We start from the raw sequence: 27,390 nt of genomic DNA on the forward strand, positions 1-27,390 counted from the left end.
GATGTGTCACATAGCCATCATAGGTAAACCTCTGCACAAGATTCTTCACTCTCCCAAATCTTCGCAACTTTGCATTCATGGCTTCCATAGCCTTCTTTACACCAGGTGTTCTCATAGCTGGTATCCCAAGATCCTCATCAAGGCTTATCTCTGAGCCAGTAGACTCTCCATCAACATGAGAATGCCCTGCTGCAGAAATGTCAGGCATACTAATGGGCTCAATCACTTTCTCTTTGCCTTTATGTGATGTACTAATCACATTTGCAGGACTGGTATTATGACGCAGCCTGCCACTCCATGGTCTATCAACTCAACCACTAGATGAGGACTCTCCTGGTCCACTCAAAGACTGTGATTGCTGACTTGCATTCTGTGCAACCACATTTCCACTCACATCAGTCCCAACAGCTTCTTTTTCAACAGCATACCAGATGCTCATCTCATCAAAAACAACATCCCTGCTTACCCTCAACTCACGTGTAGCAGGGTTATAACACCTGTATCCCTTTTGCTCAAGGGAATACCCAATATAGTTTTCCTATAGCTTTACTCCCGTGAAGAAAGCTCCTCAATCAGAGATCGTTTGCCGGTGCCTCCCGTAGAGCTCCCGACAAGGGTGTAGTCGCTAACACAAATAGGAAAGAGTAGATGAAGCTCTCACCCTCGTACCGCTTCCTGTGCTTCTCTTGCTTGCAGCTCCAGCCCTTAACATGAACCAGCCTCTGATACCATGAAAAGATGCAGGGGAGAAGAGAGCTTGAGCTCTTGCAAGCACACACACACTCACAAAACCCTAAAAGAGAACACACAAGGTGAGAGGCTGAAAATCTTCTTGTTCATCACACAACACTCAACACACCATATACAAGGATAAAAGTACACACAATATGAAAGGTACTCAACCAAATACATACTAGGGTTCTCTATAGGGTGAACCCAACTAAATGAGTTGGCGCTATAACTATGTCAGTCTCTAGAATGGCTGTCACACAGCCTGTCATTGTTGGAAATAAGTGCACACTAGGTGTACTATTTCTCTAGTCTAGTTTCAGTTGAGTCTTTGTGTCTTGAGTCTAGTGCCATGTGGCACCTCTACATTTATCCCATAAGTGAGTCTACTCAATCTTGTACTTCTCACCTATAAATTGTAGGTGTCACATCAATGAAAGTATCAATCTTGTGTCTTGTCTACACTCATCTCAAGGTAACTCTGTCTTTCATTTGTTCTTGTTTCATTTCTAGTTTTGCTCTTGCTTTCATATTTTTTACATGGTATCAGAGCAGGCTGCTCCTGCCCTGTGTTGCCCGCCATAGCTTCAGGCCACCATCTCCCTAGCTGCGCTCAACTTTTAGAACCAGCCTATTCACATTCTGAACGCCCTGCGTCGGCCTGAACTTTCTGTCCGCCAGTTTTATGCTGTCCACATTCTGAACGCCCTGCGCCGGCCTGTTTTCCAGTAGTTGCTGCGTACTCCTGTATGTGTTCATGCTCATACAGCTCGGTTTCGTGAAGCTGCTACTATTCTCTCTCTTGGAGCTGCTGCTGCCCGCTGTACTGTTGCAGCTCTCCGTTGGCTGCCTTCTTCATCGACTCAAGGGTGCGCATCATCTCAAGGCAGCTGCAGATCGACTTTCCTCCTAACGAGCTATTTGCTGCATTCAGTTCTGCCATCGCTTCCTCTTGAAGAGTCTACAAGGTACTGTGCATTGTCTCCTTCAGTTTGCTGGTCAGTCCTTTTCTTATCCTCATATCTGCAAACTGCTAGTTCCTCATGCTTCGATGGGCTGTCACATGCTATGGCCTTGACAAGTGGTGAGAGAGCCGGCTTCTAAAAACAGTTTGGATCTCTTCTTTCATTCATTTCTGCAATCTTGTAAGGGAATAGACACTGCCCTTGCATTTTAGCAAGAGGTAAGACCTTCCCACATGGCCTCTTCTACTCATTCTCTCATGTCTATCGACAAATTCAATGGGTCCAACTTTCATACTTGGCAAATCAAAATCAAGTGCCATCTTATGAAAGAAAGTCTTTGGGACGTTGTTCACCATGCTGCTCCCGAAGATTCCGACATTGAGCAAGTTATCACTTATGCTCCCACTGCCAAGAATGACAAAGCCTATGCTATCATCTTGCTTGGTCTTGGAGATGATTACATTCATCACATCTCCGACATACAGTCTGCTTCTCGAGCATGGATCACTTTGGATACCCTTTTTGGACCCCGCTCTAAAAATTCTAAGATTGCACTTATGATCTCATTCTTTGATCTATATATGCAGGAGGGAGCTACTATAGCCTCTCATGTCAATTATTTTCGCAGTCTTATGGTTCAGCTTGCATCAGTGAAGTCCCCCATCTCCGAAGATATTGCTATTGCTGTGCTTCTCAAAAGCTTACCTGACACCTATGCTACTCTTGTCACTACCTTCAAGTATCACAATAATCCTACTCTTGAAGGTATCATCAATGCTCTCCAAGAAGAGGAAAGAACAAAACAACAAAAGGTAACTGACACTGGATTTTTAGCAAAGAAAGGAGGTTCTAAGGTAAGAAAGCCTTGCACCCATTGTGGAAAAACTAATCATATGGAGAAGGACTGCTTCAAGGCTCATCCATGCACCATTTGTGGCCGTGATAATCACCGGGAGAAGGACTGCTACTCTAAAACCTCTACATCAGCCCCTGCATCTACCTCAGCCCATGTTGCTGCAGCATCTACATCAGTAGATCTTGCTGTTCATTCCTCACATGATGAGGAATGGGCTTTCTGATTACTTCACCTTTCTTGTCTACCACTTTGACCACCGATGATGTAGGTCAAGGGATTCTAGTGTCTTACTCATTATGCTTTTTGACCTCTCTCTTGTCCCTACCCAAGAGGCAGAGATTGCCCTTGAGGAGGGGATGTCTTCAAGGTCCATCTGTTTGTCTACAGTCAGTCTTCTGTCTATCTAGTCTTGTCTGTCTGTCTATCTGTTGTCTATCAATCTGACTGTGTCTTGTTTTAGATCCATCTTGTCCCTATCCTTGTGGACCCATATGAGGATATCACTTGAGGAGGGGTGTCTCAAGATCTTTTGTCTCTCATGTCTTGTCTCTCAGTCTATCAGTCTTTATGTCTATCTTCTAGTCTTGTCCATCTTGTCTTCTAGCTTGTCTCTCAATCCTTGTCTAGTCTCTCTGTCTTGGTCTTATCTTTTGTCATGTTATAGTCTTGTCTTTTTGTCTTCCTCCTAGTGTCCACTTAAGGAGGGTGTTGGAAATAAGTGCACACTAGGTGTACTATTTCTCTAGTCTAGTTTCAGTTGAGTCTTTGTGTCTTGAGTCTAGTGCCATGTGGCACCTCTACATTTATCCCATAAGTGAGTCTACTCAATCTTGTACTTCTCACCTATAAATTGTAGGTGTCACATCAATGAAAGTATCAATCTTGTGTCTTGTCTACACTCAGCTCAAGGTAACTCTTTGTCTTTCATTTGTTCTTGTTTCATTTCTAGTTTTGCTCTTGCTTTTATATTTTCTACAGTCATCCCACTGGCTGCATATCACCCATGATCTCACCAACCATGCCAGTGGTGTAAGTGTGGGGCCTATGCCCCAGGCGGGTCATCAGTGTCCACCGCCTCACTAGATGAGCTCGAAATCTCAACAATTTGTAATGGTGTCCCAAAAGGCCAGCCTTTCACCTCTCACGTTAGGTGCATAGATATTCAAGATTCCCAATTTCTGACCCTCATGCATGATCAGGATCCACTGCGCTCTAGCAGGGATGATAACACCGTGCCCAATAACATCAAGTATAATAGATGCTGCCACTGAAATACAAACACCCCCTCTAGTCCCAACTGCCAAGGACCAAAAGGTGTGGCCAGAAAGCATCTTACCAGTTTTCCCACACTGAGATCTATCCAATTTGTGTTCCTGCAACAAAAGCACATCCATAGACCCTCCTGTAACAGCAGGGTGAAGCTAGTCCTTCACAGGCGCTTCCTACCACATGTGGGAAGCCCTCCAAGGCCCTGAACATTCCATGAGACGATTCTCATGGAAGAGAAGAGGGTTTGACCCCCGATCTAAGAAGACGATGGGCAGCCTGAGGACGTGTCCCATAATGCTGGAGAACGGGAAAATCCACAGGGCAAAGTCCAGTGACATGCCCTTGTTCGAGGCCTTGCATCGTGCCTGCAGATGTACGAGAAACCTGTTCGCCCTGAGGGGCATCAATGGCAATGGCATTCCTGCAATATATGATCCCCACTGTGCTGAACATCCTGCATATTACCCCCTCCAAGTAGAGAGGACTCCACAAAGTCATCCTGATCTGAAATATCATCTTTCTGCAAAGATGCATCAGCTGACACATCCCTCTGACCAGAAACATCATCTATCTGTACATGATCCGAGGAAGCCTTCCCATCAATCGCACCAAGGTGTGAGAGACAGCACGCCACACCTGGCAGATTGAAGGACGGGAAGGAACCAAGGGAGGTGGCGCCTGAGAGGCATGCTTACGAGGCCTCCTGCGACCTCGAGCCCGAGGACAATCTCGAGCAAAGTGACCCTGTTGGTGACAAACCCAGCACTGATCGGCTTTACTTGCAATCTCCATACGTTGCTTCAAAGGGCCACAAGGGCCCGGAAGCAAAACATAGTCCTCAAAGAGCTCAATGTCACGGGCAAGAACCATGACCCTGGGGACAGCATCCGCCGAGGCAATGACCACCTGGGCAGAAGATGTCGATAAGGTGTGAAGCGGAGGCACTTGAAGAACAAGCCCAAAGGCAGACCCGATGGCCTCTAACATCGGCCAATATGATGTAAGAAAAATGGGGGAGAGACAAAGCTAAAACTGAAACTGAAATGAGAGCAAGACTAAAAAGGAAACACAAAGCTTAAACATACCTTGAGATGAGTGTAGACAAGACACAAGATAGATACTTTCATTTATGTGACACCCACAATATATAGGTGAGAAGTACAAGATAGAGTAGAGTGACTTATGGGACAATTATAGAGGTGCCACGTGGCATACACTGAGATGACCAAGACTAAAAGTACTCCTAGTGAGCACTTATTTCCAACACCCTCCTTAAGTGGACACTAGGAGAAAGACAGAAAGACAAGACTAGAAGATAGACATAAAGACCTATAGACTGAGAGACAAGACGTGACAGACAAAAGATCCTGAGACACCCCTCCTCAAGTGATATCCTCATATGGGTCCACAAGGATAGGGACAAGATGGATCTAAAACAAGACACAGTCATATTGATAGACAAACAGATAGATAGACAAGACTAGATAGACAGAAGACTGACTGTAGACCTGACTGTAGACAGAAAGATGGACCTTGAAGACATCCCCTCCTCAAGGGCAATCTTTGCCTCTTGGGTAGGGATAAGAGAGAGGTCAAAAAGCATAATGAGTAAGACACTAGAACACCTTGACATAGATCATCGGTGGTCAAAGTGGTAGAAAAGAAAGGTGAAGTAATCAGAAAGCCCACTCCTCATCATGTGAGGAATGAACAGCAAGATCTGCCGATGAAGATGCTGCAGCAACATGGGCTGAGGTAGATGCGGGGGCTGATGTAGAGGTTTTAGAGTAGCAGTCCTTCTCCCAGTGATTATCACGGCCACAAATGGTGCATGGATGAGCCTTGAAGCAGTCCTTCTCCATATGATTAGTTTTTCCACAATGGGTGGAAGGCTTTCTTACCTTAGAACTTCCTTTCTTTGCTAGAAATGCAGTGTCAGTTACCTTTTGTTGTTTTGTTCTTTCCTCTTCTTGGAGAGCATTGATAATACCTTCAAGAGTAGGATTATTGTGATACTTGAAGGTAGTGACAAGTGTAGCATAGGTGTCAGGTAAGCTTTTGAGAAGCACAGCAATAGCAATATCTTCGGAGATGGGGGACTTCACTGATGCAAGCTGAACCATAAGACTGCGAAAATAATTGACATGAGAGGCTATAGTAGCTCCCTCCTGCATATATAGATCAAAGAATGAGATCATAAGTGCAATCTTAGAGTTTTTAGAGCGGGGTCCAAAAAGGGTATCCAAAGTAATCCATGCTCGAGAAGCAGATTGTATGTCGGAGATGTGATGAATGTAATCATCTCCAAGACCGAGCAAGATGATAGCATAGGCTTTGTCATTCTTGACAGTGGGAGCATAAGTGATAACTTGCTCAATGTCGGAATCTTCGGGAGCAGCAGGGTGAACAACGTCCCAAAGACTTTCTGTCATAAGATGGCACTTGATTTTGATTTGCCAAGTATGAAAGTTGGACCCATTGAATTTGTCGATAGACATGAGAGAATGAGTAGAAGAGGCCATGTGGGAAGGTCTTACCTCTTGCTAAAATGCAAGGGTAGTGTCTATTCCCTTACAAGATTGCAGAAATAAATGAAAGAAAAGATCCAAATTGTTTTTAGAAGCCGGCTCTCTCACCACTTGTCAAGGCCATAGCATGTGACAGCCCATCGAAGCATGAGGAATTAGCAGTTTGCAGATATGAGGATAACAAAGGGACTGACCAGCAAACTGAAGGAGACAATGCACAGTACCTTGTAGACTTTTCAAGCGCAATAAATCCCAGGCAGAGACAGCCCCTTGAGTCGATGAAGAAGGCAGCCAAAGGAACGCATCAGGGTAGTACGATAAACGTCCAAAGCTGAGGCGGCTCCAAAAAATTGCTGAGCTGCTGCATGTGCAATACTAGATGACAGAAGCGCAGTTAGTTGTTGGGCTGCTACAGCAGCAAGTCGACTACCAAAAGCAGGGCCAGCTAAGCGGCGGCCAACAGCAAAGGGGGCGGCCTGTTCTGAACTAAGCGACTGCAGGCTGTCGCTTACAGGAAACAGGGGCGAACTAGGAATGGCAACGGCTGAGTCAGTACTTGAGCTGCCATGGACTGTGGAGAGCAAGAGCAGCGAGTAGATAGTCGGTGAGCTGAGGCTATGGTGGATTGAAGGGAGCCAGGATAAACCTGCTCTGATACCATGTAAGAAAAATGGGGGAGAGACAAAGCTAAAACTGAAACTGAAATGAGAGCAAGACTAAAAAGGAAACACAAAGCTTAAACATACCTTGAGATGAGTGTAGACAAGACACAAGATAGATACTTTCATTGATGTGACACCCACAATATATAGGTGAGAAGTACAAGATAGAGTAGAGTGACTTATGGGACAATTATAGAGGTGCCACGTGGCATACACTGAGATGACCAAGACTAAAAGTACTCCTAGTGAGCACTTATTTCCAACATATGCGCGCGGAACACCTGGAAATCCAAGAGTAATCGGGAAACGGTTCCAGTCTTCCTCAACAGGGTCAAAGTAACTGGAGTACGGAAGAAAGAATATCTTCCTCGGGCCCAATGGCAAAGGGCTGCCCTTCAAAACCTCTGAGGCTGCGTCCTCAGAATCAAAATCCACTTGGAAGAAACCTCTTCCAAGCAACCTGACATCTCGAAAGTGTACAGTGAAGTCGGAGGGCAGAGCTGCCAGGACCCAATCCTGAGCCTGGAGACGGGACGGGTGAGATCCAAAGATTCTGGCAATGAGGGTCGTTTTGGAGTCTTTCTCTATTTCGGCGTAGAGGACGGCGAGCTTGGCTTTAGAGAAAACAATGGTTCGGCCGGCCGAGGGAGAATGATTAGCCATGATGCTAATCGAAGAAAAAGGCCGACTTGAACCCAGATGAGGAGCAATCCGAACCAAGGGGAAGACGAAGGCGATGAGGCGGAGGAAAGGAAAGGAGGGTGGAAAAGGGAACAGCAAAAAAGAAAAGGGAAGCAAGGGGAAGAGGCTGGACACAAAGGCGAAGAGGGGCGGGGGAGGGGCAGCACAACAGCGCTGCGCTGAGGGAAGGCGGAGGAAGGATGGGAGGCGATTAGGGGAGGGGAGGCGAAACGATCAACAGGAGGGTTAGGGCGGGCAAAGGCAAGGAGGGGAGGCGGAGGAGGAAAGGGGGCGAAGCAAGAAGAAAAGCGAATGGGCGCAGCGAAGGAGGAAGGAAACGAGGAAAAAGGAGGGGGCAGCGAAGAAGGAAGGAAGTGAAGGCAGAGAGGATCAGAGGCGGAAGGGAACGATTCAGGCAGTGATGGAGGAAAGACGGGCGCAGCGATGGAGGAATGAGGGGTGCAGCGATGGAGGAAGGAAGCGATTCAGGGGTCGGGGAGCTCGCGGTTCGAAGTTTTCTTTTGGCTCATGTTTGACATGCATAGATATCACCTGACATATTTGCATTAATAACTGGAGGATCGCCCGGCCGATCTGCTGCTGGCTGCCCTTTGTGTGGATGCCGTGTCATCCAGAATCCACAAGGATAAAGGGATCACCTAGTTCACCAACTACATACCTGATCATGGGACCCTGTAGCCCCACACACCCACAAAGTCACTAGTGAGAGAGTGTAATCCAGCCAACAAGCTAGACTCTTGTGCTCCCTTCCAAGCTAGAGGCCTCTTTTTAATTTTTTTTTTTTTAAAAAAAAGAGTTAAATCTCCCCCGTGACTGGAGAGTGAAGCTGGCTCTTGATAAGTTGTTTCTGACAACGCGGAAAAACACCACCAAGTTCCTCTATGCTCCATGCGACAATCCTCATGAAGACGGACTAAAATCTGTGCAGTAATACGCAAAAGATGCGATCTGTTATACCTGGAGTCTGTTGGAGCGCACTGGCAGGGACAACGGACCAGGTCTAGGTAAATAATATGGTTGACCTCCTGGTGTCACAGATCCAAGAGAGGGGCGTCCAGACGTACTCAAAGGGAGGGAGATGGTCCATATGAGCCCATGTAAGTCAAAATAAGTGACGATGCCGGAGTACCAATTGTTGCTTTTTCCATCCTGTGTAAACTGTATAGAGGACACCAGTGCCAACCTCATGTGGCACTAATGAAGGCTTAATCCTGATCATACATGAGAGCATCATGACATGCATTCTATCAATCCTCCTCCATTCCTCAGCTTGAGAGACAAAAAGAGAGGAGCTTGAAGGAGGAGAAGGATTCTAGCTTAATAATTTTGAATCTACTCCTAAAGCTTTTCAAAAATATTTTTGCTATCTATTTTAAGTTGTTCTCTAAGACAATAATAACTGATCACTTTAAAGGGCAATCCAGAAAGTGTTTGTTTTACATTTGCGCTAGAACAATAATTCAATCATCAATCAATTAATCTTCGCTTGTTTCCTATAGTTCATACTCGCTCAAACATTTTTGACAAGTTTCAAGCTGCTGAAAGAGGCTATTGAGGGAGGCTAATCTTTCTGGTGCTGTGCATGCATCAAGAATAACCGGATTTTTTGCAGTTTCTGCCATTATTTTCTTCCAGATTCGATCTATGTTATCAAAACGTCTGGCTTCTTCTGGTAGTTGATGGCGGATATCATCTGAGCCAACAAAAATGCTTTCCAAATACATCCATTTTCTTTGCACCTATCATCACAACAAGTGGTTAAACACCAAATCAACAATAAAGGAAAAGAAACATCCTCGTTTATCAATAAACTTTTGCACCCTGGCAGTTAGACTTTAGTCAGATTCATATGTTGTTTTTCAAGGCCAAAAAATCATAATGATTGATTGGTACTTCAAATGGCACACGTCTATGAAGCCAACCGACTATGGAGGGCTAGGTTGTCCATGAGTGTGAATGGGGAAAGTGAGGAAGAGTCAGGTGTGTGAGAAATTATTGCAAGGCCTTGGTGCATTTTTGTATGAAAGACTCCAATACGTTTCAGCTTATTTGCTCCATTTTCATATTCTAGTTATAGGCATTTAGATCCGCTACATGTAGAGTAGATTTTTCGCGATCCTGCTGGGGAGGGGTTGAGTTACCATCATCCCCCCTCCCCAGATCTTGAGCAGGGTTTGATAGTGTTTGTTCGGTCTCCATCTATTCTAGCGTTGTGCTTGTTACTCTAGGGTTAAGGTTTACTGTGGCTCTCATGAGTGGGCCGCCATCATGGTCTGTGTTCCTGGGTGCTGCGGGGTGCTGCAAGCTTTGACCTACTTAACTTCCTCCACCCGACTCGTACTCGACCTTCTCCTCCTTGCCTCTTCTACACTCAGCCCCCACTCCTTTACCCTTTCCTGCCATTTCCTGCTTGCCCCCATCTCTCGATTGTGTTTGCTCGCCCGCCTTGTAGGCCTACTGTTTGCTGCTAGCTTGCCCCCCAATTTCTGATAATCGCCACCTCCGCCACTGATTTCTGCCAATCGATCCCCTCCCCCCCCCCCCAAATTTCTGATTGGCCCCACCTCTTTTCCCCAATTTTGCATTATTGCCGCTTCTCCCTCCGATTTTGCAATTTTCCCTTTTCTTCCCTCCATTATGCAAATCACCTTCATTATTCCCCAATTTTTTTTAAAAAAATCTGCAATCATCTCCTCTTTCTTTCTCTTCTGTGGTTAGTTGAACTTCCTCTGCAAGGGCTTTTCCAGTCTTAGTTTCCCTTCTGCAACTCCAGCAGCAGCCTTCTATCACGAGTGTAACTACCTTCTTCACTAATGGCCCATGGACAACGTGGTATGAATGATTCAAGTGCTAGCCAATGCACTGATGGTGGGTTCTCTGACTTTTTTTTTTTTTTTTTTTTTCCGGGAAAAAGATCCTTCTATTAGTTAATGAGAAAACGCCATAAGGCTACAAAGCTCACCTCGCAAGGAGGGATAAAACACAGTGAACTCCTGAGCTCCACCCCCGTGGCTGGCCGCTCTCTGGGGGGGGCTACCTAGTAGTACATGTGGGAGGTGAGAAAAGCCAGACTGGAGGCCTGTAGTGCCAAGTGACATCCTCGCCCCTCGCGGTGAGGAAAGGGCCAGGGTGCCAAGTGCGGAGGAAAGCCTTGCGGCGCCCTCTCATGCGATCCGAGTCGCCCTGGAGTTTCCCCCAGTGTCCTCTCAAGGTGTGAATGATGTCCACCCAGAGGGCCTGTATGACCTCCGCCGGTGGAGTCGCCTGGCGGTCAATGGCCTCCCTGCATCGGGCTCTCCATATGTGCCAAGCCGTCATGCTGCTGATCATCTCCCATCTGTGCCCGACCCCCTCCTGAGGGGCTGCCGATGAGAAGTCTGGCGTCGGAACCACCGCCATCGCCCTGTCAGAGACCTGGATGGTCGCGCTGCCAGGGACGTCCTCATATCCAAGGGCCGGGCCGCTGTCCGTGGCCCAAGCCACCGCACCCCACGTCACCAGCATCTCACCTGGTGAGCCTGCAAAAACCATCCTGAGAGCGCGCTGCCAGACCTGCTGAGCCTGTGGGCAATCCCATAAGCAGTGCCGCTGCGACTCCTGTGCATGGCCGCACCGAGGGCAGGACGCTGGGTGTCTGCCAAAAGCTAGCCATGCCCCCACAGCCAGTCCTCTATGCGCTGTGAGCCAGAGAAAAAGCGTCACCTTCCGGGGCCGGAAGCTGGCCCACAGGCGCTGCCAGAAGTCCCTAAGAAAGGCAGGGGAGAGCCCCTGTCGCCGCCAATGCTCGGCCGCCGCCGGGGTGCTCGCTATCCTGTGCCTCTGAATCCGCCGCCCCAGCCTCGCTGTGTACTGAAAAAAGGGGATGCCTGGGCTGGTAGGGGCCAAGTAGGGATCTCGCCAAAACCACTCGCCTAGATCCCACTGAAGGCGAATAAGAGGCCTGCTGTCCCAAGCCCATAATCTCCAAGAACAGTCCTCTCCTATCGAGGCCGGTGAGGGGTCTACATGCCACTGTCTCTGATGAAAGCCGACCACCCGCACCCTCTGAAGAATACAACCCTGGAGCCCATCCAAATCTAGTCGTGTCCTCTGAAGCTGGCCACCCTCTCCCACCTCGAAAGTGAGTGGGGCGACTCTCTCCGCTGTGCCGCAGACCGCTAGAAGGATCTCATGCCGAGTAAAGACACCCATCCACTGTGGAGGTGGAGGGTCCTGTACTGGGGTCCGCCACTCCCGGGGGATGGCCGCCTCAATGTCCTGTCTCATCAACTCTCTGCCCCTCATCCCACTGAGTCTCCTCTCCTGGGCCTCAAGAGGCAGCTGCTGAAAACATATCCAGTCGTCCAGGGACTGGGCTGGGCCGGAGCTCAAAGGGCCCCACGACACGTGAGACCGCGATCCAACCATATGGCCACTGGGAAGTCGAATCAAGGGGTTCCAGATCAATGGCTGCCTCAGGCGCTCCTCATCGGTGCCCGGAGGAGTCTGGAAGAGTGACGGCCTCAGATGCGACCAGGCCCTCAGAAGGCTAGCTGCAAAACGCTCCTCGAAGCCAAGGCCCACTCCTCTAGATCGCTGCTCTGTAAAGATCCACCTAATGCTGGGGGTCCAGGGGCCGCTAAGAGAGGGGGTGCGGCTGAGCATCCTGGAAACAAGAAACTCCTTCCACGGCTCAGCGCCTGGCAGGAGGCCACGAACTACCAACTTGCCAAGCAATGCTCGGCTTTGGCAAATAGGATCAACAATGCCCAGGCCGCCTCTCTCCCTCGGCTGAGTGATCACCGCCCATGCCACCTTGGCCCTGGCGGGCCGCCCGTCGCCACCGGACCAAAGAAAGTTCCTGATGAGCCGCTGCACCTGGCCAATGCATGCCCGAGAGAAGGCCCAGCAGGAAGTGATGTACCACATAGTAGCAAGCAGAACCTGGTTGGCCACAACTACTCGGCCAGCCAGAGATAAACGAGCGGTACTCCAATACAGAAGCTTCTTCCGAATGCTCAGAAGAAGGGGGGCTATCTGCTGCTCCGGAGATATGTCAATGCCCACATAACATCCCAAATAACGCACTGTAGTGCCGGGGGGCAGCCACTGAAAACCGTCAACTGGCCTCCAAGTCGGGGGGGGCATAGAGCTGACCCACAGCCCACAAGACTTGTGCCAGTTGATCAAAGCGCCCGAAGCTCTGCAAAACCTGTCCATGGCTAAGGCGAAGCGGCAGAGGTTCTCCTCACCTCCCTGAAGATAGACAGCAGTGTCATCCGCAAACTCCGAGTCTAGGAGCTCCTCCGAGGTACGGATGGGAAGCTGGAGGCCCCGCAAACCTGTATCCTGTGCCGTCAAAAAAGTGCTCATGGCCTCCGCCACAAAAAGAAAAAGAAAGGGCGCTAAGGGGCACCCCTGCCGCACCGAGCGCGAGAGCTGGAACCTCTCTCCGCGCACGCCCTGAATCAGCACCTGGCTATGAGCCGATGAGTAGAGTGCAGAGACCCCACGGATCCACTGAGGGGGGAAGCCCATCCTCTCCATAGTGCCTTCCAAGAAGGCCCAGTCCACTCGATCATATGCCTTCTCGAAGTCGAGAAGGAGCACTGCCAGATCCTCCTGTCGAAATCTAGCCAGAGCCGTAGCCTCCCAGAAGGAGAAAATGTTATCCAGAATGCTCCTATCCTGGATGAAGCCAGTCTGCGTGGAGTGGATGATGTCCGGAAGGTGAGGCTGAAGCCGCCTGCTGATCGCCTTAGCTAGGACATTGTAGGCCGTGCCTAGCAAGGTGATCGGTCTCCACTGTCTAATCTCCAGTCTGTCTCCTCCCTCTTTGGGGATCAAGTGGATCAAACCCTCAGCCATGCTGTCCGGCATGACTCCTGACTCCATAATCTCCTGGAATGCCAATCTGAAGCCCCTGTGTAAGAGGCCCCAGTACCTCTGGAAGAAAGCCACCGAAAGACCGTCCTCTCCTGGGCATTTGCCCCGAGGTAATGCCTGAAGAGCCTCCTCCAGTTCCGTATCCGAGAAGGGGGAGAGAAGGGAGTGCTGTAAATGGGCCGGCACAACCGGTCTCGTGAAGCTCCAGACTGCCTCCCGAGCCTCTCTCACCCTGTCATCTGCTGGCTCAGCAGAGAGAAGGTCCCTGTAAAAATCTGTGGCTATAGCCCGAACCCTGGGGGGATCCACCACAACCTGGCCATCAGCCTGCCGGAGACGCCTGAGACCCTCTCGTCTGAAGCGAGGCCCTGTCGCCTCAAAGAAATCTCGAGTCACTCTGTCCCCAGCCTGAGTCCAAAAGGAAGCCCGAGCATGGAATCGGAACTCCACCCTCCTCTCCTCGATGGATCTGATCTCCGTGCGAGCTGACTCCATCTGCTCTGAGATCCAAGGGCTCGTAGGATCCCTCTCCTGGAGTCTCTGGAGGGACGCTAGACTCCTCCGTAGGCTCCTCTCCTGCTCTCTGAAAGCCTCCAGCCGGCGGTCCAAGGCAGCCTGTGGTGGGTTCTCTGACTTGTTAGTCAATGGCTCCTCAATGGATTATCTGACAGGCTTGCAGTCCCCATTAATCTGTGGTTGTGCACATATTTGTGTGGCACAAGGATTGCATCATTGACACTTCTTATTTCGAGTTCACCAACAACCCTCTCTTTAACTTGGACAGTAGGCTTCAATTACATCTTGGGTGCAATTGCATACAAACATTTTCACTCATGTGCATATGGTCTTGCTGGTTGTAAAGGATGGGCTTTAATTCCAAATTCAAACATTGTGTTGTATGAGAAGCTTGTAGGTGCCACGTGTGGCATGGTGTATTAGTTTAGGAACCAAGGGGGCAGACGGTTAGACCTGCCGTAGGTGCATTAGGGAGAAGATTGCTTGGTACTAAGAGTACTCAAGCAGGACTCCACCTTCTCATTTACATTACAGTTGATGATGGTTATCTTTTGTACTTGGGTTACACGCCCGTTGGTGGTGGAACGTTCTCCTTATGACATGCGAGTATTTTCTTTTTTGGGCTTTTGCTTGCTATATTCAGGTTATCCTCTTCTCATTGTGCATGGAGATGAAGGAACAGCTAGGGTCCAAGCCTGAGATTCTTGACATCTCCTTACGATTGTTTCAATTTTCAGTATTATTATTAATACAAACTCTTTGGAAAGCACGGAGTTTTTTTGCGACAATCTTCCACAAAACATTTAAAACCAGATTATGTAGAAAAGAATGTAGTCTATGTATGACCAAAAGAAGCACCGGCGGACAATTGAGGGCTGCAGAGACAAGCGCGGCCGGTTTATCAGAGAGTTGGTTTATGGTTTATTTTTCACTCTCACTCCTATGGCACCTTGTTGGCAGCCTAAGGTACCTGACTGGTTGACATTTCCCCGTTGTTTGGTTGGAAATCTCCCTTTTGTATATTCTTTCACTTAATAGAAGTTTCAGTTCCAGGAAAAAAAAGAATTACAGAGTCTCAAAAGGCAGTTAGACCAATACCTGCATCCAGATTTCAATCACTTCCCCCATAAGGCTAAGTTTCTTCTCCCAAAAGTTGACATCATCTAGGAATGCACGAACATAACGAGAGCTTGTCATGCTTTGCAAGTTTAATGCCATATCCTCTAGTAACAGGACAACCTGCTCACTTGATTTTAGCACCCATCCTCTATCTTGGCCGTCTTTAGAGTACTTGAAAACTTCAAATTGTTGCTCTCTCCATGTGTCTGCCATCTTCTTTAATTCCATCTCTATGTTTAGCTCCTTCATGGCAGCATTTGTGATTTCACTGCATAAGAAGAATGAGATTTGTTATGTGAAAGAGAAGTCAAAGTACAATATCTTACCAAAAAAAAAAGCATTTTAGCAAAGTGTGTTTACCAGTTACCATCATTTTACCAACCTCCTATTCTCCCAAATACAAATAGGCATGCTAGCATACAATGCAAATTCAAACTATATGCATCAATGTTGGTAAAGATAATAATGTTAAATATCTGATGAGGATAGTTCTGAAATAAGATCACAGTCATCCTCAGTAAGGCATCAGCTATCCATGGAGAAAAGCCTGATTGAGAGGAATTCATGAACAGACCTAGCCATAACCCCCTGTGATCCTATCTCAGTTATGATTAGGCAATCTCAGTTATCTCCAGAAGGACTACAATCAGCAATCTCACTATTATCTGCAATTGCACAAACTCAAACCTGAACATACATGGGCACTTCTCATATGTCAATATCCAAGTATTAAAGGAAAGCCTCTTTTTAAAAGTCTAGATTTGCTCCACGGTCTACTATTCTGAAGACCACAGAAACCTGGAACCCTGCTGAAGCAAAGACAACACGCTTAGAAACTGGCGATTTTCACAATAGAATCTTGCTAGAAGCTCACCACCCAGCTCTAGCCTCCCTCTGAACCACCCCTATGCTTGAGGTCTAGATTTCCATAAGTCAGCTCTGTTACGACACAGATTTCCTCCTTTATCTGGGTTTCTCTTCATGGTGGTCTGGCCATCAATCAGTGGAGGTCAGTTACTAGTGCTTGCCCAGCATGCCCTAGATGTGCAAGAGTTTCGGAGTCAGTTTACCATTGTTTATGGGAATGCAGGGAAGCACAGAGGGTTTGGTCTACGATTGCTCACCTCTTTGGTAGGATTAAGAGGGATGCTATGATTTCTTTTGGTTCTATCATTTGGTTGACACAGTCTGGGCCACAGCTGAGATTCGAGGGGACTGACAGGAGCTTGGCCATTATGGTTAGGCAAGGAGTTGCTCGGCAGTGTTTTCCTCTCATTCAGGACCCTATTGGCAGCACAGGGCTCCTGATTGGTTGTGATCTCCACCTTTCTTGCTGTGAAATCTCCATTTTGTAAAAATTTTTCATACTTAATAGAAGTCTCCTTTCTGGAAAAAAAAAAATGGTTAACCACCAAAGCTCTAGAGGCCAAGTCAAGCTTCCTCCTACCTCACCCTGTGAATCTTGCAAGTACCTCACAGAATCCCTGCTATGGGAGGGCCTCTGTGCTGAGAAAAACTCTTTGTTGCATCTGCCACCCATTTGAGTCCAAAAAGTCTCCTTTGCATGAAACGCAAACTCAGCCCTCCTGTCCATGGCCAGTGTTAGCTCTGCTCTAACTCTAGTCAAGAGGTCTGTAATCCAAGACACATGTTGATGCTTTTTATGTTTCCTCTGAAGAGCAGCAATCCTACGCCTAATAGCTCTCTCCTTGTCCGGAGCCTCCTTCTTCTTGGACAAGGCAGTGCTATGATAATGATGGCTGTCCTCTTAAGAGCCAGCGCAATATTATGACAAGGATCAGGACCGTCACAAGATCTCGATATCTCTCTGATCTCAAGGGAGATGTCAGCATCTAGATAAAGAGAGTCAGGGATACAGACACAGGGAGAGAGCCCCAGGCTCTCTGAGACACAAAAGGACGCGGCAATGCTCGGATCTGGTGGTGCCAGGCATAATAGCAATGGTGCCTCCTCTGTCCAAGGACCAATCATCCACATAAAACCTGTCCAGACGTGCAAAGATGCTCTCATCCCCACTCTTGCGGTTATGCCAAGAGAAAGATAAGGAGTTTGGCCTTCTCTGGAAGTCATCCTCAGTCCAAAAATCCTTGCCAAAAAAGGAAAGCATGAACATCTCCCATGAGGTTCACTCCAAAGGGTGTAAACCTCCTTCGGGTCCACCCTTCTTGTGGGAAGGTTGCTCAACCATATTAAAATCTCCTCCCACTATCCAATGATCAATCTGGGGAATGATATTTGTAATGGTGTCCCTAAAGGCCACCCTTTCACCTCTCACGTTAGGTGCATAGATATTCAAGATTCCCAATTTCTGACCCTCATGCATGATCAAGATCCACAATGCTCTAGTAGGGATGATAACATCGTGCCCAATAACATGAGTCATAACAGATGCTGCCACTGAAATGCAGACACCCCCTCTAGTCCCAACTGCCGAGGACTAGAAGGTGTGGACAAAAATCATCTTACCAGTTTTGCCACACAGATCAATCCAACTTGTGTTCCTGCAAAAAAAGTGCATCCATAGACCCTCCTGTAACAGCAAGGTGAAGCTGGTCCTTCAGAAGGCGCTTCCTACCACGTCCAAGGCCCTGAACATTCAATGAGACGATTCTCATGAAAGAGATGAGGGTTTGACCCCCGATCTAAGAAGACGATGGGCAGCCTGAGGATGCCTCTCATAATGTTGGAGGACAGGATAATCCACGGGGCAAAGTCCACTGACATGCTCTTGTCACCGTACCTGCATACCGTACCTGCATATGTACAAGAAACCTATTAACCCTACGGGGCATCAAGAGCAATGGCATCATGCTCAAAGACCACCAATTGGTGATCCTTCGCCTAGATGGTCCCCTTTTCTTCAACGCATGGAGTTCACTGGGTATATGAGCCAATGCCTTTTTTTTTTGCTAATAAATGGGTAACCTTGCATGCGCGTGCCCACATCTCCGCATGGTAACACCCAAGGCAGCCTTGACGGATTTAGGCACAAAGCTCCCACCCGATCCTCACCACCAACAGCCCTCCCCTCCTCCCCCTCCTCTGCAGCCTGTATCCTCGCGTTTGAAATTTCTGTCCATACAGCTCTGTACACGCATCCATATTGCCCATGCATATGCTCATACAAGTCTAGGGCTGACCCTACATCCGAAAAGCAAGTTGGAGAAGGTGTTGATGGTGAAGAAGAAGCTCTCCATCATCATAATGATGCCCACACACACTCCATGATCTCCTTCAATCTTCAATGATCTTGTTCATGGTACTACAAGACAAGTCCAATGCTTTTTATACTTGTAAGAGACCTTTCTTTTTTCCAAAAAGCCTTCTGGAAAAAGCCTTCATGCTTTTGCTTTGCCGTTTTATGGTTTGCTTTTTCTGTTTGCCTTTGCTTTTTCTCTTTTTACTTTTATTAATAAAATATTACCCAACTTTTGGTGCTTTGCTGTTTTGGCTTTAAGGCCTTGCTTTTTGGCCTTAGAGCTGCTTTTTGAGAAAGCGCCTTTTAGCTTTTTGGGCCGGCTCAATCTCTCTCCTCTTTCCAATGTTGCCCTTAGCTCACGGTCAACCTTGTTTGACTTCTTGCTTTTTCTTGCTTTTTGACCAAGAATGGTGCTTTTTGTTAATCAAACCTTATGGACCCTGTGTCCACGTCTTCTTCCACCTGTCTAGTGTCCGGGCATGGATTTCATCATGTGAAAAGAGCTAGGAGGACCAAATAGTTACATTCCCTCCCTCTTACATCACAGTTGTCCTCAACTGTGGACTACAAGTGTTCCAAGCACATCCATGTCCCTAGTACATCCATATGTTTCAAGGTACATCAAGTACATCCATATGTTTCGAGGTACTAGCCCCATTTGGTGAGCTTGTGCATCTGGTCTTTCCCCATATCTGTGGTATCATCTGCTCATCTTTTTCTTTTTTTTTTTCCGAGAAAAGATCCTTTCATTAGTTATGTAAAAAACGCCCGTAGGGCTACAAAAGAGATCTCTCCTGCTCCTAACAGAGAGAAGAGCAGTGAATACATCATGGCAGCCCGGGAGACTCTCCCTAGGTGCTGCAAAATACAAACATCAGTCTAAAGGACTGAACGGCTAAATCATACAATGGGGGGGGGGAAGAGCCAAACAGGAGGCCTGTAGTGCCAACGGGGGGATCCCGTGTGTAGGGTGTAGAACGGGCCGCAGCGCCAAGTGGTATGAAAGGCCTGGCGCCGTAAGATCGCCTCATCCGAGTCTCCCCGGATGCGGTCGTACTGTCCTCGCAGGGTGTGGATCAACTCCTGCCAAATCCCTCGAACAGTCTCTGCTGGTGGCTCCAATCTCCCCTCAAAGGCCGTGAAGCACCGGGCCCTCCAGGTGAACCAGATGGTGAGGCTGCTGAGGAGCTCCCATCGTAAATCCCTCTCCTGTGTCCAGCTGGCGGACGAGTAATCCGGTGCCGGAACCAGGCGAGGCTGGCCCCTAATAAAGCTGATGGCCTGACTGCCCTGCTCCATCTCATAGCCCATAGCAGGCCCTGACGAAGTCGACCAAGCAGCGGCACCCCACGTAAACATACCCTCTGGAGAGAGGGGGGCCAGAATACGCAGCATCCGCAGCCAAATCTGCTGAGCCTGAGGGCAGTCCCAAAGGCAATGTCGCTGTGTCTCCATAGGGTGGCCGCATCGGACGCAGGCCGCCGGGAGACCGCTGTAAACAAGCCAAGTGCCAACTGCTGAGCCCCTGTGGGCGACCAGCCACTGAAAAGCCGAGATCCTGCGGGCCTGTCGACTAGCCCAGAGCCGAGCCCAGAAATCCTCCAGGAACTCCTGTGATAGTCCCTGCAATCGCCAATGCCCCGATGCCGCTGGAGAAACCGTCCTCCTCGCCGTCAAGATATGCCGTCCCAGCCGAACAGTATACTGGAAAAATGTGATCTCTGTGGCCTCAAGGGATGCATAAGGATCATGCCACTCGTACTCTCCGGGGTCCCACTGCAGCCGGGCCAAGGGGCGCGCTGCATATGCCCATATGCGCCAATCCGGGAGCACGTCAGCAGGGTCGGGGTCAATATGCCACTTCCGAGAAGCGGCAGCCACTACCCGAATCCTCTGAAAGGTGCACTCTGCAACCAAAGGCGACTCCACCTCCACTCTCTGGAGTCGGCCCTCATCCTGAATCTCATAATAGAGGCATCTGCCATCCTCAGTGCTAGCTCTGACAGCAATCAGGATCTCCAACTGTGTGAAGGCACCCATCCACCGTGGGGCCACTGGCTCGAGAGGTGTGAACCACTCCTCTGTAAGTGCCTCCCGAATATCATCCCTCATAATCAACCCCCCTCTGAAGTGACTCAGCCTCTCCACCTGGGTCTCCTCTGGTAGACTGCAGAAAGCCTGCCAGTCTCCAAAACTACGAGCTGGGCCTGCCGCTAAAGGTCCCCAGGCTAGACGAGGCCGAGAACCCAGCATATGACCCTGCTCTGTACGAACCGCTGGGCTCCAGATGAGCGGCTGCCTGGCCCGCTCCTCAACACAAGACGGAGGCCGCTGAGAGAGCCCCGGTCTCAGTAGCTCCCAAGCTCGCAGGATACTCAAAGCAAATCTGTCCTCCCATCCTCTACTGAGGCCTGTCCTCCTCATCTCTATGAATATCCAGCGAATCTCTGGTGCCCAAGTACCCCCTGCAGGAGGCGCCCGGGCCTGCAGTCGCTGCAAGAGGAGCTCTTTCCAAGGCTCAGCGCCTGGAAGCAACCCCCGAACAATAAGCTTCCCCAATAAGGCTCTACTCTGATCGACTGGATCTATAATGCCCAAACCGCCCTGAGCCAACGGAAGTGTAATAACTGCCCATGCAACCTTTGCCCGGGCTGGCTGACCGTCCCGCCCAGACCACAGAAAGTTCCTGATCAGCCTCTGTACCTGGCTGATGCAAGAGCTCGAGAAAATCCAGCAAGACGTAATGTACCACATAGTCGCTAACAGCACCTGATTTGCCACCACCACCCTCCCAGCCAAGGATAGTCGAGCTGTACTCCAATACAATAGCTTCTTCCGAATGCTCAGAAGAAGCGGGGCAATCTGCTGCTCGGGTGACAAATCGAGGCCAATCTGGCATCCCAAATACCGCACTGCTGTGCCGGAAGGAATCCATCTAAAACCGGGGTCCGGACTCCATGCCGGAGTGGGAGCACTACTGATCCAAAAGGCCACTGTCTTGCGCCAATTGATCAATGCTCCCGAAGCTGCACTAAAAACCTGGAGCGACTGCTCTGCCCGAATAAGATTGGCCTCTTGGCCATGCAAAAATAAGCCCGTGTCGTCTGCAAACTCTGCATCAAGCAAATCCTCCCCCCGGACTGGGAGCTGAAGTCCTCTCAAACCAACCTCCTCTGCCGTCAAATACATACTCATAGCCTCCGCAAAGAAGAGAAAAAGGAAAGGGGCGAGAGGACACCCCTGACGGACTGATCTGGTCAGCTCAAAACTCGGCCCCCGACCTCCTGCAATCAGCACCTGGCTGCGAGCTGTGGAATACAAAGCTGCCACCCCTCTGATCCATCCTGGCTCAAAGCCCAGGCGCAGCATAGTGCCCTCTAAGAATCCCCAATCAACTCTATCGTATGCCTTCTCAAAATCGAGAAGCATCACGACCAAGTCCTCGCCAAGAAACCTAGCTCGGGCCGTCGCCTCCCAAAAAGTAAAGATGTTGTCAAGGATACTGCGCTCCTTGTCAAATCCTGTCTGAGTAGCATGAATCAACTCCCCCAGGAAGGGCTGGATCCTCAAACTCAAGGCCTTTGCCAAGACCTTGTATACAGTATTGAGGATCGTAATAGGCCTCCAATGCCGAATGTCATCCGACACTCCCTCCCCCTTGGGGATAAGATAGATCAAGCCCTCTGAAAAGCTCTGCGGCATCACCCCAGTGTCCAAAACATGCTGAAAGCCCCTGCGGAGGCCTGGCCCCAAAAGGTCCCAATAGCGCATAAAAAAGGCCGGCGTCAGTCCGTCCTCCCCTGGGCAACTGTGTCGCGGCAGGACCCTCAAGGCCTCGGCAAGCTCAATCTCTGACAGAGGCGCACCTAGAACTGTGCGCATATGGTCTGTGACCCTCCTCTGCACATGGGCCCACACTGTCTGTCTGCATACATCTCGATCCTCAGTGGCTGGCTCCGCTGAAAGCAAGTCACGATAAAAAGCAGTGGCAATGGCTCTGATCTCCCCGAGCTCAGTAGCTATCGATCCATCCGGTCTACCAAGCTGGCGAACCCCTGCTCGCGCATGACGGGGTCCAGTGATCTCAAAAAACTCCCCAGTCACTCTATCACCAAGCTGCGTCCACTGAGAGGCCTGACGACGATAATAAAACTCATGTCTCTGCTCCTCTGCCTCTCTAACCTCCTGGCGTGCCTGGCTCAGCTGGGACGCCACCCACTCACATGCAGGCTGCTGCTCCTGAAGGCGCTGTAGCGAAGCAAGGCTGCGTCTCAGCCGTTGCTCCCGCTCGCGAATCTCTCCCAGTCGTGTCAAAGCTGCAGCGTGCAGAAAAGAGCTAAGATCAATGAGTCCCTGGGCACACTGGCCCGCTGCATCCTGGTCAGAGCACTGACTATCATGCCAGATCCTCTCAATGTCCTCAGCGAGACTGGGGTCTGCAAGTACCCTCTCTGGGATCCTCAACTGCAAGCTGGGCTCCCGTGTCCCCTCCTCCAAAGTCAGTATAACTGGCGCATGATCTGAAAATGAGGTGCCAGCAAGAATGCCGACGGAGCCCCCTCGCTCCCCCAACCAATCGCCCACATAAAAGCGATCAATCCGAGATAGATTAGTCCCTCCCTGCCGGCGATCCGACCGAGAGAAACTAAGACTGTCCTGAGACCGGGAGAAAGCCCCATGCTGCCATGCATCAGTGATCCTCAATGTCATACAAAACCGGTCCCAAGCTGCAAGCTCCGTGCCGTGCACTGTAACATGACTGCCTCCCACCCTATCTGCCGGGTCCTGAAGCATGTTGAAGTCTCCCCCAACACACCAATGTGCGGCCTCTGGCAATGCATCTGTAACCTGAGTCCAGAACTCTGCTCTGGCACTAGCATGATTGGGCGCATAGATGTTGAGCACACCCAATAGCTCATCATGCATCCTCAGAATGACATACTGTGCTCTACCAGGCACAATGATCCCTCGATCCACAATGGCCTGCCGCCATGCATCTGCAATAACCATGCATACTCCTCCCTGTCCTCCCAAAGGACCAAACCCTGCAGACCAGAAAGTATCCCATCTACCAGGCATCACCGAACCATATCTCCGGATCCTGCTCTCACCCAAGTGATGCTCCTGCATCATCAGAATGTCAATGCTGCCACCAACCAGGCATCTCTGTAGCTCCTGCCTCAAGCAGCCTCGATAGCGTATAAAGTGTGCTCCGCCAAGGCCCTGTACATTCCATGAGATGATCCTCATGGATGTCCTACTGAGGTGGAGGCTGTCTCAGCCGTGCGGCGGGCCTTCGCAAGCGGCTTGGATGGAGAGTAGTCCCCATCCGAACGGCTGCGAGTCTGCCCACCCGGTGTACTGCAAGTATCCCGGATCAGGCGCCAGTGGCTGTGACCCATGACGACTGCCTCCTGCTCGGACATAGTAACCTCGTGAATACTCACATATCCTGGGTCGCGTGCCAAATCTGCAACTATGCGCACGACCAAATGCCGAATCCCGGATGTATCCACTCCCTCGGGATCCAAGACAAAATGAGCCAACTCCCAAAGTCGGCCTAGCACATCTGTAACCTCCAAGTCGCTCATGTGGTGAGAAAACTCAACTGCCTGAGTCTTCAACGTGCTGAGAGCGAGCTCTAGAGTCCACTCCCGATCACAAGGTCCACATAGAGGGAACGAGAAGGCCACCGCTGAGGTCTAGTGCCTCCTCCCCGCGGGCCGGGGGTATCACTACATGCACTCGGATGGGTGCTGGCTCATGGGGGCCCTCTGCTCCAAAAAGCCGTGTAAAGGTATAATCAAACGCCGCCGAGCGCTGTCGAATGCCGAGACGACTCAGCCGACTGCGGATAGATGAAATCCGTGAGGCCCTAATCGGCATAGGTCTCCTCTGTGATGCTCGAGCGAGGTCAGTGCTCAGCGCCCTCCGGACTGCAGGTGAGCGCCAGGGAGCTGCCAGAACCTCCCGGGAAGGCGAGGCGGGCGGAGGGGGAGGAGGGGGAGGCGAGGGAGGAGGAGAGGGAGCCGCTGCCGAGGCCGGAGCGGGGACGGGAGGAGGCGAAGGTGGAAGCGAGGCGGTGGGAGGGGATGGGTGTGGGGGAGGTGAAGGAGGGGGAGCTGGCATCTCCTGGTCCTCGGTCGCTGCAGGGGTCTCCTCCTGAAGGGGAGCAAATCTGTTCCTCACGGGAACCTAGTGAGGCTGAGACTGTTGCTGCTGCTGCAGCGGTACCGGGGCGTGCTGCTGTGGCTGTCTCCCTCGACGGCGCCCCTGTCCAGGCTGCCACTCCGAGGTCTCTGTGGCCTGAGCAGGTGTCCCTGAGGCAGCCTGCCGAGCCGAATCTGTGGGCGGGCCATCCGTGGCCTGCTGCTGTGGTGAGGGCCGAGGTCTCCTGCGAGGGCAGGCCTTGGCCAAATGACCGACCTGCCTGCAAATGAAGCACTGGTTCGGGAGCCCCGAGAACTCCACTCTCTGATCAATCCACCCCCCCCCTATCCTAGGTAGCTGAATGACCTTAGGAAGGGAGGAGATGTCAGATACCAACACTCTGACCGAAGGTAGCCCAGCTGCTCTGGCCACCACTGAAGCTGCTGAGGGGCCCGTCTCAAGAACCGAGCCCACCAATGCTCCGAGCCTGGAGAGGAGCGGAAGATACTCCCGGCGGAGACCAGGGAAACAAACGGTAATATGGAAGAGGCGCTCTCCCTGCTCCGCCGCAGCTGGGTCAAATCCATGCTGCCAAGGCCTGAAGAAAGCCCGAGCACCCCTGATATCCAGAGGACTCATGGCAAGGACCTTGGCAACGCTCTGGGCAGCCTCGAACTCGATCTGATAATGTCCCCGGCCCAAGAGCTGTACATCAAGGATCTTGCCCACATCTGCAAGAAGGCGAGCCTGAAGTAGATCCCTGATCTCCCCTCTGCTGGGGCGAGTGCCGACTATACGGCAGATGGTGGAGTGAGCCTGAAGGCGTTCCACCTCTGCGGTGAGGCTCGCTTCCTCTTCCGGCGAAAGAGAAAGCCTGATGGGGATGACCTCGGGGGCGGGCGAGGGGGCTGCGGAAGAGTCCCTCTGAGGCGAGGCGGGAGGAGTCTCCATCAGAGTCTGAAGCTCAAGCGAAGGCGAGGCGAAAGCGAAAAACCCCAGCAAGAAGCGGGCTGCACACCAAGAGGCGGAAGACGGATGACGAAGAGGAAAAAAAAAAAAAAAAAAACCACAAACCCCCAAGGGGGGGAAGGCAGCGCGACAGAGGAGGGAAGGGGGGGGGCGGCGAACGCGAGAAGGAGAGGGGGGGGGGCGCTGCTGAATGGAGGCGGGCGAGATGAGAGCGAGGCGGCGGGGGGGTCAGCAGGCGGAAGCGGGGGGGGGGATGGCGAGCAGGTGGAAGCGGGGGGGATGGCGAAAAGGCGGCAGCGGGGGGGGGGGGAACAGGCGGAAGCGGGGGGGGATGGCGAGCAGGCAGCAGCGGGGGGGGGCAGGCGCAATGGCGCAGAGGGGAGGGGGCGAAACAGGCGAGAAGGGGGGGGCGGCGCAGCAGCGAGGTAGGAGAGGGGGGGCGCAGCGGCAAAAAGGGGGGGGGGGGGAACGAAGGTGCGCAGAGCTAGGGGGGGGGCGGGAGCTTCAGCGAGCGGCGCTATTTGTATCATCTGCTCATCTAGCAACATCTCAATGCCTTTTCTTTGAGCGATGTCCTTGTTCTTGATGATACATCTTCATGGCCTGTCACGTGTGTTGGATAAAATAAATGCATACTCACCTTCTGCAAAAACTAGACACAAGCTAGTCAACAAACAAGTATGCATCATTCCCGTCTACTAGGTATTCCATTGCCATAAATCCAACCATTGTCCATACATCAAAAACAACACACAAAGTTAAAGAAATTCAAACATACATCAGTATGCAATGTACAAGTAATGATCCTCCTGTTCATGTATTGTCTTGTCTGGTTTCATCGAAACTGTGCTGAGTCATCTGGTTCCCGAGGAAACCACTCAAACTATCCTCAAGGCCATCTGGTCACTAGGACCGCCCGAGAGTTCATCGAGTCATTTGGGCCATCTGGTCACATTGACCGCTCGACTATGAAATCCAATATAGTCATCTGGACCATCTGGTTGCAATGACCGCCCGACTGCGAAATCCAATACAGTCATCTGGACCATTTGGTCGCAATGACCGCCCGACTGTGAAATCCAATACAGTCATCTAGGCCATCTGGTCGAAAAATTATCACCCTACTGCGAAATCCACTATAGTCATCTCGGCCATCTGGTTGCAATGATCGCCCGATTACCAAATCCAATACAATCATCTGGGCCATCTAGACGCAATGACCGTCCGATTGCGAAATCCAAGATATCTGGCATGGTTGCCTTCCAATGGGTCATCTGGCATCGTTGCCTCCTATATAGAAATCTCGTGTTCTGGCATCGTTGCCATCCAATGGGTCATTTGGCTCAACTTGTTTTCGAAGGTGTGCATTCTCACTCTCCAATGTGAAATTGTTGATTTCTCGAACTGCCAACATATACTAATCTTGCTCCTAGGGTTATCTGGCATCATTGCCACCCAAGTAGAGCATGTCCAAGTAACCATTATAAGTAGAATAATGGTCAGTTCCAGTCCAATATATATACATACATACATATATATATATATATATACAATGAAGAGAGCTAAAGGCACAATCCCTCCCTCTTGAATCTGTCTTGATCGTAAGACGTCCATATCTGTACTTCAAATATATTTGGACCAACCACTTCCTCATAAGCTCGAAGTATATCTAGATAGTCCTAGAAGTACTTCTCTCGCATCCATTTCGCATTCAATAGCGAATAATTAATGAATTCCAAGAGGGACTTTCTCACCGCTGTCTTTCCTCTTTTTCTCACAGAATGAAACACAATCGGTTTTGGCTCTTCCATCCCTAGTGGATCCTTTAAAACAAGTTCCT

The 27,390-nt window shown here is 50.2% G+C and overlaps 1 protein-coding gene across 1 annotated transcript in view; it reads right to left on the bottom strand.

Moving 5' to 3' along the window:
* LOC147611509 (dynein-1-alpha heavy chain, flagellar inner arm I1 complex-like) overlaps positions 1–27,390 on the bottom strand; it is a 247,334-nt gene that overhangs the window by 177,104 nt on the left and 42,840 nt on the right. Inside the window, exons 15-17 of the mRNA XM_086784911.1 lie at positions 15,594–15,646; positions 15,191–15,479; positions 9,218–9,450 (exon numbers count right to left, since the gene is read on the bottom strand). Of these exons, the coding sequence (XP_086641037.1) occupies positions 9,218–9,450; positions 15,191–15,479; positions 15,594–15,646 (575 nt within the window). The remainder of the gene's footprint in view (positions 1–9,217; positions 9,451–15,190; positions 15,480–15,593; positions 15,647–27,390) is intronic.

This window comes from Cibotium barometz, chromosome 47 (assembly GCF_041138505.1).
Source record: "Cibotium barometz isolate CiBa-2024 chromosome 47, ASM4113850v1, whole genome shotgun sequence".
Taxonomy (NCBI): Eukaryota; Viridiplantae; Streptophyta; class Polypodiopsida; order Cyatheales; family Cibotiaceae; genus Cibotium; species Cibotium barometz.